The sequence below is a fragment of the Hydra vulgaris genome, chromosome 09, assembly GCF_038396675.1.
Source record: "Hydra vulgaris chromosome 09, alternate assembly HydraT2T_AEP".
Lineage (NCBI taxonomy): Eukaryota > Metazoa > Cnidaria > Hydrozoa > Anthoathecata > Hydridae > Hydra > Hydra vulgaris.
In genome coordinates this window covers 6,315,001-6,331,578 of record NC_088928.1, presented here as the reverse complement: position 1 = coordinate 6,331,578, position 16,578 = coordinate 6,315,001, and the positions used below count along the sequence as shown (strand labels likewise).

The 16,578-nt window shown below is 28.7% G+C and overlaps 1 protein-coding gene and 1 long non-coding RNA gene across 2 annotated transcripts; both read left to right on the top strand.

The window, feature by feature from the left end:
• The first annotated feature begins 749 nt into the window (after nt 1-749).
• Nucleotides 750-7,134, top strand: LOC136084515 (uncharacterized). The gene is made up of 3 exons (XR_010640602.1): nt 750-3,286; nt 6,790-6,897; nt 6,975-7,134. It is a non-coding gene; the product is annotated as an uncharacterized LOC136084515 (long non-coding RNA).
• Nucleotides 7,135-9,152: 2,018 nt separating this feature from the next.
• Nucleotides 9,153-11,831, top strand: LOC136085219 (uncharacterized). Its single transcript, XM_065806506.1, has one exon. It carries the CDS (start codon nt 9,153-9,155, stop codon nt 11,829-11,831), a length of 2,679 nt encoding a protein of 892 aa, XP_065662578.1.
• Nucleotides 11,832-16,578: the final 4,747 nt, after the last annotated feature.

Here is a 16,578-nt window from a genome sequence, read left to right as displayed (position 1 = left end):
TTATGAGATAAGATAAATCCCAAAATTTCAAGGTCTCCCAACGGTTCGTGAGTAATGGTTGTTTTAATTTTAGCTACTATTATTGATTTGGTAATTTTTCGCCATTTTTAATTTTACATTTCTCTTTATAAAACCAAGCCTTTAAACGTGTGAATTCTAAAAATAAGTGACTTAGTTAATCTCAAGGTGAGGAATTTAAATATATAAATAAAAAACTCTTTTTAAAATTAAAAAGTACCTAAATATCAATTATAAATGTTAAAATAATGGACACCTGCCACTGAAAAATTTTTAGGTGTGCGGTAAATTTTTTAAGCCTAAAATTTCAAATTAGGTCATTGTATGTTTGAAGAACATTGTGTGAAAAAATCATTTATGCCAAATACATAGTTTTGTAAATATTTTACTTTAGTACTAAAAATGTATATATAATTGCAGGGACGGACCACGATTTTTAGGTGTATGAGTTAAATAACTTCCAGCTAAGTTCTATACAAACCTTTGAATGTTCATACTTATGTCATTTAAGGATGTTTTTCAAAAAATTGCGCTGCGAAGAGCCTGGGAACAAAAATACCCTAAAAAGTAGAAATCATCCGCCCAAACGTGATGGGAATTGATTTTTCCAAATAGAAAAATCACTTTAATAAGACTAAAAATTGTACATATTTTTGAAATTTTGTCAAAAAATCATTTGGCATTCAGAAGGTATAACCATGTAAAGTTTACAACCCCCTCAAAACTAGGGGTTTTTTTTAATTAGGTATGATTACTAAACAAATCATTATTTTGCAATGAAATTTTATTACCTTAAAAAAATTTCTACCTAGTTTAGGATATTAGAATTCATATTTCTAAAAATTAATTTCCCCCACGTTTTAGATTTCTAATTTTTAGGGTATTTTTATTCCCAAGTTCTTTGCTGCGCAAATTTTTGCAAAACATCTTTAAATGACATAAGTATGAACACTCAAAGGTTTGGAATATAGAACTTACCTGGAAGTTATTTAACTCAAACACCAAAAAATCGTGGATCCGCCCCTGAATTAAACGTGCAATTTTTATTTCTTTTCCTAAGAGTAATTCCATTTCAAAACAACCAGGCCATACAACCCTAAATTCTCTGATTTTTTTTTCAATTCTCGCCAAAGTACTTTAGGAAAAAATGATAATTTCTATCTAAATCTAAGTGGTTCTCAAGTTATGCAATTTTTTTTAATGCATTTTTTGTTTTCTTTTTGTTCCTTGGTTCCTTGTCTTTTCCAATTATGAAAGTTTAATTGCTGAATTCAGACATATTCATCTAATTTAAATGTTGCAATTAGTTCTACATAAATAATGTAATTAATACTTGTGCATTTTTAAATTAAAAATTAAAAAAACAAGTATAAAATTTTTTAATTCATTATCAAAATGATTACATGTGATATTGGTAAAATTTTGAAGTAAGAATGCCATAAAACCTCATATTCTAGAAATAAAGAGATTTTTTTACTACATGACCTAGACACTAATACTAAAACATTTTATGGAGATCTGAGTTGCATGCTTGTGAAGAACTATTCAGCATTTGTAATCACCATTTTCACTACTTTGGAAAAAGATTTGAAAAGAAAAATGGCAATTGTTGTAATGCTTATAAAGTGCATAAAAACGAAATTAAAGGTAATTTGATTTCAAATATATTTTATGTAATTATATCAAAGAAACCCTTCTTTAATTTTCAAATTGTATTACTTTTCTGATGGGTGTGGAGGACAGTATAAAAATTCTCAAAATCTATGCCATCACTCAGAAGATTTTTTATTGGAAGCTGAATGGATATTTTTTGCAACCAGTCATGGCAAATCTTCTTGTGATGCAATAGGTGATACAGTAAAACGAACAACAGCAAGAAAATATCCAAAGAAAAATCAAATACTAACAATCGATGCAATGCTTGACTTTTGCACTCAAAAAACGCTCACAATAAAGTTCTTTAAAATTGATAAAGGAACTATGGTTAATGTTAGAGCTACATAAAATTAACGATTTGAGAAGGGAAAAACAATACCAGGAAGTCGAGGATTTCACCATTGCATACCAGTTTCGAAAGCATCTATGTTATTTAAAAAGACTAGTAACAATATAAATCCAAAATCTATTAATATAACTAAAAAATCAAGTTACCAAAATTTAAGTTTAATAAATTTTGAGCTAATGCAGCAATACAAATATTACGCATGTACGTATGACTCATTTTGGTGAATTGCAGTAGTTGAAGAAAACGATGAAGAATATAATGATATAAAAATAAAGTTTATGCATCCACACGGTCCATCTGAACAGTTTTTCTGGCCGAAAAGGAATGATTATTGTTGGATACCAATCACCAATAACATTTTGGTGCACTTATTAATGTAATAACATTAATAAGTGCACCAAAAATAATATCAGACAAATATGAACTTTCAAAAAAAAGTTTTAACAAAATTAATAAGTATATATTTGTAAATCAATAATTTTTAATAGATATATTATAAAAAATTGTATATAAATTCAAGTAAGCATCCTTTTTATTTATTTTGAATACTACGATAAGCGAAATATGCTATATTTGCTTTTTTTGTAATATTTTTCATTTAATTTTTAAACTATGTATTTGGCAGAAATGATTTTTTCACACAATGTTCTTCAAACATGCAATGATCTAATTTGAAATTTTAGGCTTTAAAAATTTACTGCACACCTAAAAATTTTACTGGGGCAGGTGTCCATTATTTTAACATTTATAAAAATATTCAGGTACTTTTTATAAAAATATTTAGGTACTTTTTAATTATAAAATGAGTTTTTTATTTATATATTCAAATTCCTCACCTAGAAATTAACTAAGTCACTTATTTTTAGAACTCAAATGTTTATAGACTTGGTTTTATATGGAGAAATGTAAATTTAAAAATGGCGGAAAATGACCAAAACAATAATAGTAGCCAAAATTAAAACAACCATTACTCACGAACCGTTGGGAGTTAGACCTTGAAATTTTGGGATTTATCTTATCTTATAATGTACTAACTATGGTAAAAATATTTAAAAAAATCCAACGACATAGGGTTGCATTTAAAAAAAAAATTGGTTGTTTTGATGTGGAATTACTCAGCTTTAAATAAATAACATTGCTTATAAACAAAAAAGATGGCTGATTACTTTGTTGAAGATGTTAAAAAATATCTTTAAGATGGAACAGTTCAGAAATGTATGAGTTTAAAACAGCGTAAATCATTTCTAAAATTTCGATTTACGGGTATGTATTAATGTTTTTGTATTATTGTATGTATTAAAAATTTTGTATTTGTACTTTGACTTTTTTTAAAGATTTAGAATTTAATCTCAGATAAAATGTAAACATTGTATACAAATGTAAACATTTGCATATAATTTATATACGATTGTAAAAATTACAGTTATAATTCTGCAAATGACTAATCTTCAAATCATTTGAAGATTAACGTTTGCAGAATTATTGTTCATTTGACAAATAAACATATACAAAAGTAACCGTTGCATACACGTTTTGCATACACATGTCACATGTGTTTATCAATGTTTACATGAGTTGTAAACGTTTGCGTATAATTTATATAATTTATATACGATTCTAAACATGACATAAATAGTTCTGTAATGAATAATATTGCATAAACTTATACAAATACTCAAAAGTAACCATTGCATACACCTTTGGCATACAAATGTAAACATTGCAAATGAAATTCTGCAAACTAGTGTTCAAATGAACATTTATTTTGAAATAGTTTGATGAAAGTGTGGAAACACTTCTTGTTGTTTTTTCCTCTTAGATTGAAGACTGTAATATGTAACTGCTTTTAATAAGCTGCAGGTTCTTTTAACAGATAAGGAAAAAAACATGCTTTTAGATGTGCACAGCTCTAATCATGGAGCTCATGTTGGCCTTAATAACACAAGAATTAAGCTAAAAAGTGCTTTTTATTGGCTAGGTAACGGTTAAATATTTCAATTGAATATATTTTTTATCAAATTTTCTCATATAATAACTGTCTTCTTTACATTAAAAATGATTTTCAACATGGTTCATTTTCTGACTTAATGTAATTGTAGTTGTAATAGTAAATTATTCTAGTACAAAAGTCTATCATATTGTTTGCATAATGTTATCAAGGTATGGTTAGTGATATTACAAAATGTATGAAAGAATGCAACAAGTGCCAGCGCATGTAGAAGATTAAAACTTGTGCTGCGAAACTGAAACTAATTAAGGTCAACATATTGTGGAAGTTTTTAGGTATAGACCTCATTGGTCCCCTTCCGCTTACAACACAAGGGAATAAATACATTTTAACTGCTACTGACCTTTGTAGTAAGTATGTTGAAGCTTTTTCAATACCAGAAAAGTCTGTTTTTTTTTGTTTTTAAGTGTCTTGTTACTTTGTTTTAACGATTTGGCCCTCCAAAAAAAGTACTATCAGACCAAGGTAGAGAGTTTGTAAATAGCTTGAATGAATTTTTATTTTCTACTTTCAATATTAAGCATTTAATAACATCTGCTTATCATCCACAAACAAATAGACATGATGAGAGAACAAATCAGATTATCACGCGAGTTCTTCCAAAAGTAGCTAATGAACCCCAAGATAATTGGGATACTTTATTAGAACCAGTATTATTTGGTCTCCGTACATGCGTACAATCTTCAACTAAGTTCACTTCATTTTCTTTAATGTTTGGCAGGGAGGCACGGCTTTTTTCATCTTTAGCTCTCAATGATAATGATCCTGATTTTAATGATAATAATTGACATTGCAGAAAGTAATGCAACTGAATCACAGATTTAATAATTAATGGGTTCCCGTATTGCAGTTCATGTCATAGTGAAGAATAATATTTGTATTACACAAAAAAAATGCAAAAACACCATGATAAAAAACATTTAAAAAGTTTCAAGTCATTTAATTTTAAAATAGGTGACAAGGTTTTAGTGAAAAATTACAAAAAGATAGGTCGCAAAGGTAACCGTATGGAGCATGATTGTCTCGGAGCTGCTATAATTACGTTGTGTCCCTTAATGGTAAAGTGTGGAAATCAGCTGTAGCTATCCCCAATATGAAGCCTTATTTGAAAGAAAATCTAGGTTTTTTCTCTTCAAATATTTTAAAAGAACATAATTATTGTTTGCAAATCACTAACCAAATACATATAAACGAAAAACTATGTGATGAAAATACAAACTCTACTTCCACAGCATTAAAAATTACATCCACATTAATGTATGATTTAGAAAGAAAGAAAATAAAAGTTAGTGACGTGATTTTCCTAGTTCTCCTAGCAATTATAATACTAACAATAACTATAGTAATAGTAACTATATTTATAGTACCAAAATTTTAACAGCTAAAGAAGAGAAGCCAGTTGATAGTGTTGTAGAAAGTGTTAAATCTGATAGTATAATTAAAAAAATTGAATTAAGAAGTTCATAGTTTTTTAAAGTTTTTTGTGCAGTTCCTGTTGCCAGTAATTTTTATTCAAAATTGTCGACACAGTCTAAAGAAAAAGCCTTAGAGGTTTTAAGAAATCTATCTGGCTGACTTGATGACACCTTGATTGATATAGCACAAAGTTTGCTTTCATATCAGTTTCCTAAAATATCTGGGTTTCAAACTTTGTGTATTTTTAGTTGTTTTTATTCAGGTGGTTTTTCAGAAAATTGCAGTTTTATGCAGATAATTAATGTTAGAAAATCACATTGGGTGCTTTTAAGTAATGTGTCCTCTGATGTTGTTTTCCATTTGAAGTGTGTTCAGTTCTAAAATTCACTTTTTATTAGTTCAAATAATATACCATTGATAGTGCACAGAGTTGCACGTTCATCCTTGAATTGTCAAACAAGCAGTTCTTTAATTGTCAAAGTAATGGATTGTCAAACGCAACTAAATGGAAATGATTGTGGTCTTTTTGCAATAGCAAATGCGACAGCTTTGTGTAATGGTATCGATCAAAGTTTAGCTATACGGAAACATAATGATATGAGGTAACATTACCTGAAATGTATTAAGAATGGTGTATTAGAAATGTTTCCCTTCATTACTGTGTTAGACGGTTGTAAAAGGTTTGCCTTTTCTACTGATTGCAATCATTTTTGTAAGTGCAGACAAAATAATAATAATTGATTATCATTCAAGTTTTTCTGGATATGGATTTATAATTCCTGTTACATCATTAGTGTTTATGTATCCTGTTGTTTCTGCAGTTTTTTTTAGTTTTTATGACATAATAGACATAAAAAAGTTTTTTTGTTTTCGATTGTCGGATTGTTTATGTATCTTAAATTTTAGCTAATAAGTTAGTTATTTATTTGATGTTTATATATATGTCTTATAGTCATTTAAAGTTATATAATTGGTTAATTTAGGTAAACTATTGCTTCTTCTGTATTTTGTTATTGGCATGATGATTTGTTTTGCTTACTTTGTAGTTTATTTTTTATTCTTATAAGTTATTTATTATATCAATTAGGATTATTGATATATAGTTAATAGCTACTGTTATTAAACTCAGTTCTTTACTTACAAGCGTTTGTTTTTGTAGCTGTTAGCTATAAGTACTTCCACTACGACAAGAGTAATATTTAAAAATATGGTTATGTTATTTTTAATTTTAATGAGATATTTGATCAATTTATTATAGAATATTGTAATAGTTTAGACTATTCTGGCTTGTAAATGGCGTGATTGTTTTAGCATTTTTAACATTCATATATTTCAAATTTAGACAAGGTTCAAATTTTTCTGGCACAAATTTAGAGTTCATTTTATAAATAAATTCATTAACATATATTGATCAATGCAGTTGTTAAGTACTTTTCTGGCATAAAAGCAGGTATTTAATATTTAATTTTTTTTTCACTGCATTTTTATTATACTATTTATGTTATACTATATTTCTATATTATATAGGCTTGTAATTCCATGTGGAAAAATCGAATTTCTTCCGAAAATGCCCAAGTTTCATCCGAGTTAAATTTTTTCAAAAGGACATGTTATTTTATTTTGTTATTTATATTGTGTAAGGATTTTTTGATCTTATTTTCAAAATAAAGTTTTAGTTTAGCATGAAGTGTGTCGTGTCTTTAATGTCTTTATAATTTAAAACATCACATAGTAAGAAATATTAAATTATTGTGCTATATACTTAACACCGCTAAAATCGTCGAATAACAACCGTCTAGGTTGTTATTCAACATTAGTGCAATAGTGGTGTAGTGGTAGAACGCTCGCCTCATAATCGAGAAGTTCTGAGTTAAATCACCACCACGCCCCTAGTTAGTACCGCGCTCGACTTGATTATCCGCGAAACAGCCTTGTCCGTCATGGTTTGTGTTTCGGTGTTATAGAGTTGAGAGAGGGTTGTAACCTCAACTAAAATAGCCTCCTCGACTGTAGTGGCTTTCTCGGCCTTGGGAAGGTAAATTTGCTCGTGAGCTGACTATTTTATAACTATTTTATTTGATATCATTAAAGTATGTCTTTTATTTTAGTATACTTATCCAGTAAGTGATTTAAGAAAAGAAAAAAGCTTTTCTTAAAAATATGTTTCTTGCCATACTATACTAAAAAGATATAAATTTCGACTAGAATATACTTCGTGAGTTAAATATTATTAAAAGTAGGAAATTATTACTATAAAAATGCCGTGAAATAACAATTCGCTTGACTTCGTTAAACCAAGGACGTAAAATAAGATTTTACGTCCTTGGTTAAACGTATATATATTTTTTTAATTTGTCTGCTCGGTGTAGTTAAGGCGATTTACAAATTATTCTAATTCTTTTATTTGAAATTAGCATAATTTAATAAGGGTATTATTAAATTATGCTAATTTAATAATACGCTTTAATATTAAACAATAGCATTAAATGTTATAATTTTTTTCGCTTCAGGTTTTTTTAATATTTGAAGAAACTTTTCTCTTTTTTATATAATTTTCTAAACCTTTTTACTACCCCTAATAGTGAATTTAAAGAACACAATTTTGGAGTCTTTAGGTCACTTTCGCTCATCTGCGTTACCATGAATTTAGTTAAAATCGTTTGAAAAAGTGACTTAAATTACTATAGATCCTAGTTCTAATCGGTTCTGACGTACATTGGCTTTATATAGTTGACAAAATACAATATTTCCATCAATTTGTACGAAAAATAATAGAATTCCGAGCAAAAAAGAGCTTATAATTAAGAAAAAGCTCTAATAATCGATCAGGACAGATCATATTTTTAAACTATGATGTTCATTTTACCTAAAAAACGTATTTATTTAAAATCTTATTTGAATTTGGGATTTTAAGAAGATTTTTTTAAAAAAAAAAAAGGATCTACGGTCTGGGTTTTTTTGCTACAAACGTTTATATTTTATGATACCGCAAAATTTATCATTTTAATTTTTTTCGTCTTTTCATAATTCACAGACCTGATCATTTAACGGAAACATGGCGTAGTCAACAAAATATCATAGAGACGCTATAGTATTTTAAAATTGCCTTAACTACACCGAGTGGGTTAATAAAAAATGCCTCGACTGTTCAGTTTGTCTACTTATTTAACGGTCTACTTATTTAACGTGACTTGGATACGTTAAATAAGTATCCGTGAACTAACGCATGCGCAGAATATCATTTTGTCTAAATTAACGATCTACTTATTTAACGTGACACCGGGAAAGATATTTTTGGTCTATCTGCAGTCTCCGAGAAGAACATTTTTGGTATAATTGCAATCTCCGCAAAAAACAATTTTGATCTATCTGCTTTCTCCGGGCGAACAAATTTTAAGTCTAATGATTTTTTGCGCCCTGAAAAAATGCTGTTTCTTTTGAATTCAAACAACAAAACTAAACCAGTATATTAAACAATAAGGAAAATGCATTTCATCTGTTTATTTTATGTAAATTACCAACTACGCAAAGACCGCAACATTCGTAATGATAAACTACGTAATGATAATCCTGATGCACCCTTTCACTGGGGCATTCGCGATGGAGCAATCATCAAGATCCGCGGTGCCCTTACTTCTCGCTCCACTCCAACTAACTAGCATTAATCTCAACACCAATCGCTTACCAACCATCTGTACTACTAATATGCGCTCACTCTGTAACAAAATTGAGATTTTTAATCAATTTCTCATAGATACCAACATTGACATTGCTTGTTTAACTGAAACCTGGCTTAACCACAGCGGTAAGCAAATTATTCTTTCTCAAATCAATAATAATTACACTTGCATAAGCAATGAACGTCAAGATCGCATGGGTGGTGGTACTGCTATATTTATAAGCAAAAAATACTCAGATAAAATAGAAAAAATAAAATTAACTACAGACTACTCGTTTAACTTGGTGCCTAATCAAGAAATCGAACTAACAATTGCTCGTGTGTACCCAAAATTACTCCCCCGAGAATACTCTTCTTGCCTAGTTATATGTGCCTATATCCCGGTTTGGTCTAAAAGTGAGCAGCGCAATGCATCTTATCAACTTGCACAACTCATTGAACCAGCCATAACTTGTTGCACAATCGGCAATAAACCACTAATATTTCTTGCAGGGGATCTAAATGGCTGCCCTACTGACTTTATTTGTCGTTCTCACCAACTCATTCATCTCAACACACACTCCACCAGAAAAACATCTATTCTTGACATCATCTTGAGTAACGCCCCTAAATGCTATGTGTCGAATACTCTTCCTAGTTTTGGTAATTCAGATCACCTTGTTGTAGTTAGTCAACCTCCTCTAAATCTCTATAAATCTACTCGCCCGGTTCCCCACAAAGTTGTTTACCGGTCAGGTAGAATTGCTGACACTGTTGCACTGATACTATCTACCAATATTGAAATCTTAGTTGATTCACCGTATGAAATACAAGTTGCTTGCAACAACTTTTATCATTCTATACTCTCTGCCCAAGACATCTGCCAACCTCTAAAAACAACAACGCTCGTTAACTCTAAGCCTTGGATGACACAACTTATTCAAGGCCTTATAAAAGAGCGTCAACAACTCTTTTTCTCCGGGTACTACAAAGAGTGGAAAGCACTTACAAATCGAATTAGTAAACTAATTACCAAAAGAAAGAGAATCTACAACAGGCGTTTCACTACTAGAAAAACAGATTTTTGGCGTGAAATCAGTCTTGCTGATAAAGGTAAAATCACAACCCCTATCTCTGAGACACTAGCAAACCAATTAAATGATCATTTTCAAAGTGTTTGGACTGGCAAGAAACAACCCAGCCTCTCATGCTTCATTAACCGAGAGGCAAACCCGCCTACTACCCCCATTTTTACCCTTAATAACATTGTCAACCAACTCAGCAAATTCAAACCAGGTTCCTCAGGACCAGATGATCTCTCTCCGTTTTTACTCAAATCTGCTCGCTTTGAAATCGCCTCATCACTCTGCATCTTATTCAACCGCCTTATAGAAAACAGTTACCTACCTGACCAATGGAAATCAGCAAACATAACACCGATTCCAAAAATTTCTAACCCACAATCGTCTAATGACTATCGACCAATTGCCATTACATCCGCATTATGTAAAGTTTTTGAACGTATTATTACCATATTCATTGTCCATCACACCAAGCACATATGGGTCTCTAACAAACAGTTCGGTTTCCTTCCAGGCCGAAGTACGATGGACGCTATTATTCAAATTATAGAGGACTGGAGTCATGCAAAAGATAACAACAAATCAATTTATGCAATATTCTTTGATTTTGAAAAAGCTTTTGATCTTGTCAGTCATGACAAGTTACTGTTAAAGTTAGTGAACATTCTACCTAGCTGGCTCACCTCATGGATCGCAGCTTACTTATCTAATCGTCAACAAAGAATTAAAACAAATGATCACACCACTGACTGGAAAAGTATCGAAGCAGGTGTACTTCAGGGTAGTGTTCTAGGTCCAATCCTGTTCATTCTATTTATTTCCGACATTAACGTCTATCTTCCACCTGAAACCATTCTCGAAAAATATGCTGATGACATACTGACCTATATAATTAATGATAAATTTCCTACCAACCTGCCTCAATCCATTGTTGATGGCGTCGCTCTTTGGTCAAAGGTAAATGGAATGAAACTTAATGGCCCGAAATGTAAAATCATAAGAATTATTCCCAGATGCTCCGAAATTCAAGCTTTACCATTCATTGTACTCAATAACACTGAACTTGAAATAGTCAGCAGCCACAAATATCTTGGAATCATGCTCAATGAGAATATTGATTGGGATGAACAATGGACAAAAGTTCATAACAATATAAAATCAATACCATATCTGCTCAGACGTCTTAAGCAAATTGGTCACACTCAGCCAAACCTTTTACAGGTCTACCGATCTTACGCTATTAGCCACTTGATATATAGTGCTCCTATTCTTACTTCGTGCAGTGCTGCTGGAAAAAGAGAGATCCAACATTTTCATAAAAATGCCCTACAAATTATTGGAATTGATGTAACCAATTCAAGCAGCTTCAATATTATTTTCGACATGGAAGAGTTACTTGACAGAATCTGTATTAATACACTCAAAAAGATCCTTGCAAACCCATGCCATCCTATAACTACTAATTTAACTCAAACCAACAGCAGAAACCCTAATAGATTCCCGTATGCTCCTAACACCGCAAAAACAACTACTTACCAGAAAACTTTTATTCAAAAATACCTCCGAATCCTTCGTGATGGCGTCAGTGACCTCTACCTCCCAAACAATATTGGAAGCTCTACTGCCTTTTCGATGCATAAATAATATTCCTCCCCTGTAGTCTTAGCAAACTATTGATATTAAAGGACAGAAAAAATTGTACAATTCATTACTTGTAATGCTAATCAATTTTAAATAAAGATTTATAAAATAAAAAATAAAATAAAATAAAAAAATAAAAAAAACTATCAGTATGTTATAGATATCTGTATCGACAGTTTTTTTATATAAACTTTTACATGATTCGTTTAATTTTGCTGAGCAGAAAGTTTAAATATACACTATACATTATACTTTAAACAGTTATATGTTATGTAACTGTTAGCTAATGAATAATGCTTTTAGAACTTCATTATACTACTATCAAGCGAGAACTGTCTGCAACTACTTTAATCTCAAAACAGATTTAAACCAAGTTAGTATGCATGAAATAAGCATCAAAAATACAATGTGTAGCTTATCACATAAGCGATTGGATGTTAAATTAGAATACTACTAAATAGCAAAAAGCGGATTAACTTACGTCATATCATTTTCCAACGCTTACTCGAAGAAGCAAAAGTGTTAGAACATTGCTTATTTTCTTGGATGTTAGTGCTTTATTAACAGAAAAAAACTAGTACTGTTACTGTGATAGTAGTTAGTTATGATATATACTAAAAATGATATTGTTTTGGTTGAATATAAAACTGACAAGTTGGGTTATTATTTTTTTAAATTCAATTGATTTTTGTCTAACCTTGCTACGAATAAACAAAAATACACTCATAAAAATGTATCATAATAATATAGTAATAATGTTGCAGTCAAATTTATATATATATATATATATATATATATATATATATATATATATATATATATATATATATATATATATATATATATATATATATATATATATATATATATATATATATATATATATATATATATATATATATATATATATATATATATATATATATATATATATATATATATATATATATATATAGTATTTTAAATAACATTAATTGTAACAGTTAAATATTCCTTAAATGTATATTTAAAATATGTATTTAATATTGTCTATCAAATGTGAGTTTGATTCATTATATTGCATATACTTTAAAATTGTTAACAATCTGGTATTCAGATCCATGCGCAAGTAAAGAGTATGTTTATTTAAAAAAAGGTATTTTTTTTTTTTTGTTATATTCGAGTGCTCTCTTTTTGAAAATAAAGAGTTGTTATTTATAATATTTTATAAAAAATGAAATCCTATATTTTATATCGTTATATACCCAAGGTTTGATTTTAAATTCAGTTGAAGAGAGATAAAGTTTCAAACGATGGTTGATGGTCAGAGGCTTTTATTTATTTATCAATAAACTAAACCAAATCTAGAAAAAACTTAAAAACCAGTTAATTACTTGGACATGGGTTTATATCATATGTATATGTTCAGCAAAGTATTAAGTAATTATATGAAATCAGTATTGTGAACTTTTAAAAACTTTAGAAAATTGACAACTGATGTTAGCTTTAGAACAAAAATTAATATTATTTATTGAAAACTTGTTGAAGTTATTATTTGTTGTTATTTTAAATAAAATTTTGAACAAAATTGTTTATTGTCATTAATGTTATATATATAATATTAACGACAAAAAATAATTTTGTTCAAAGTATATATATATATATATATATATATATATATATATATATATATATATATATATATATATATATATATATATATATATATATACATATGTATAAATGCTGGCCAATTATATATTTGAGGGACCTGAGGCTAATCATTTTGTGGGAGTTTCATAGTAGTAAAATAAAAACCTGCCATTAGGGCCCCAAAATCTTTAAAAACCATTTAATATTAGTTTTTTTGATTTAAAAAAAAAATCTAATTTTCAAATAATGGTATTTGCAATATGACTTTTAAATTTTATCCCTACATACGGAGGTCCAGAGCGTGGAGGAGCCTAGTCATGGCCCTGCCTTAGAGAATAAATTGGTTTAACCTAAAAGCTATAATAATAAAATCTTTGCATGGCTTTTTTGAGAAGTAATAACTTTGTAAGTTGATAACTTAGTATAATAAGACAATATGGTTATTATGATTTTTGATTAGTAATGCAAAAAAATAACTCAAATTTCTAAAAGAAATCAATTATATTTGTACAGAAAATAAAAAAATCTGAAATTGGAGCCCATTATATTAAAATATTCATTTGCCTCAATGATAATCCACTACTGTTTGTATATATATATATATATATATATATATATATATATATATATATATATATATATATATATATATATATATATATATATATATATAATCCATTAACTATTAAACAATTTTATTAGTTTAGTACTTAGTGAATTTTAGTGAAGCACCAAATTCTGAGTATATTATATAATTTACTTAATTTATAATTTTACTATATTAAATTACTTATAATTTTATTATATTAAAGTTTATTTTAAAACTTTAATTTTATAGAAACGTTTTATCATAGCAAATTTAATTGGTTATATTAATACATTTTTTATTTGTATAAGTTATTTTATTAATAAATTCGGTCTTGCTAAAGCATGTCCTTTTTTAATCCCTTATATCGAAGTGTTGTTGGACCCTTGATACCAGATTATTATTTTCTTTTCCTTTTTTTTTTCTTTTAATGAATGCACTTGAAAATTATAATATGAAATTCGTTTGAGAGGAAAATTTGGTAATTTTTATTAACATATAATTAAAAATTATTTACTTTCTCCTTGTTGTAAACTGGCAATTTGAAAAATATGTTTTTCAAATTTGTAGGATTTGTTTTGATAAACAATATGTTCTTAAAATATCTTAACCAAAGGTCAACAGTCCAAAATATGAAATGATTCGATAAAATCGAATCATTTTTTCGAATTGAAGCGACACTCTGTTCTACCATATATATATCAAAATTTGTTCAACGCCCCTTGACCATCTACGAGACATGTCCGAAGGGAGCAACTAACCAATGATAGTTTTTATGAAAAAATGAATATATATATATATATATATATATATATATATATATATATATATATATATATATATATATATATATATATATATATATATATATATATATATATATATATATATATATATATATATATATATATACAGGGTGTCTTCCAAGTCAGGCATGTCAAGGAATTCAGATTTCTGTAATAAATCAGGGTTTTCTCATGAGATTTTATTGATGTTTTGAACATAGTATTCATATTTATATACTGGCAATTGAAAAGGCTTTTTTATGTTGAGCTCCCGTAGCTTTAAACTAAATCAGGGAATACAGGTAAAAAAATCATGGAAATCTATTCTAGAACATTTGCAGACACCCTGTATAGGACGAACCACCAAGTATTAATGCGGTGCGGTTATAATATTTATAATATTACCTAACGTTTTTTGATTGCAGTATGGCTGAAATAGTTAATAAAATAGAAAAATTTTCAGAAATAGAAAAAGATTTTTTATTAATTGAACTTCCAAATTACCTTGAACTGCCCAGTTTCTGTGAAAACTCAAATGTCGTGCTTAATATTAGACATTTATTTATCTACGTAATACACATATGGTCCATCCAATTTAGAGAATCTTTAGAATAATGAGAACTTGCTAAATCTGGCTCTTTTCCTATAAAACGAACACTTTCTGGGCATGTCTTTTTGTTGTTTGTGTAGTATCCAGAATTTCCAGGCATGTTGTCCCCTGCAAAACAAAAGTATTTTTCGTCATCGATGACTAGAAGCGATTTTGTGTTATAGAACTAGTTTCCTGCTTCTTTTCTTTGCCTTTATTTGTTGTTCTATAGTTTATTTTGGAGTCTTTTCACGTTTTCTATATTTAATAATAATTTTTTTTAACTGCCGATCAATTGTCGATTGATTTACACCGAATTTAATAGCTATTTTTCTCTGACTTTTCGATTGTTGACAAGTCTCGTTAATTCGGCTTTCTTTTCTCTAGTCCAGGATGTCGGACGACCAGGGTGCTTTCTATCAGAAAACGATTGAACAATTTCAAGTCTTTTTAGGTTATCATATATTGTACTTCGAGCAAATCCTTCCTTTTCAAAATGATTTACGATTTTTTTTTTTTTATAATAGGTTTATTTACAAAAAACATTTTTAGTTGCTTTCGAAAAGATTCTCGTTCAGCTGCATTTAACCTCATTTTAAATAATTGTGTTTCAAATAATAAAGTTTATATTTTATAGAACGTTTATGCCTACGCATAAAACCACAAAAACTAATTATTATGCTCAAAAAATGAAATTAGGATTTGTCCGATAACTTCCGCATCACCCGTTACAACCCGTGTGCCATCAATTTTTTTAAACCCTCTGGCATTGCCTAAAAGCACAGTACGTCGTTTTTGTCAAACAGAATACGCAAAAACTAATCCTTAAACGACGTGTTTCAAACCTGGTTTTTTTGCTAGTCTTAATGGTTTTCAACCGAAGCAATATGTAAATGAGTTTATTGATTCTTTGGAAAAATTGGAGTCTCGTTATTGTAGAAAAGATACTAAAAGACTCTACTTAGTCGATGACTATACATCTAAGGCTGAAACATTCAGGTATAATATACCTAGATTAAGTGTTTATAGCTGTGAGGTCAATTTCTTTATTTTTATATAAAAAACACCTAAGTTTTATGGACTTGCTGCACTAAGTTCAGCTATTTGAATTAAAAGAATTTGTTCAAAAAAAAGTTGAATTAAAAAAATTTGAACTTA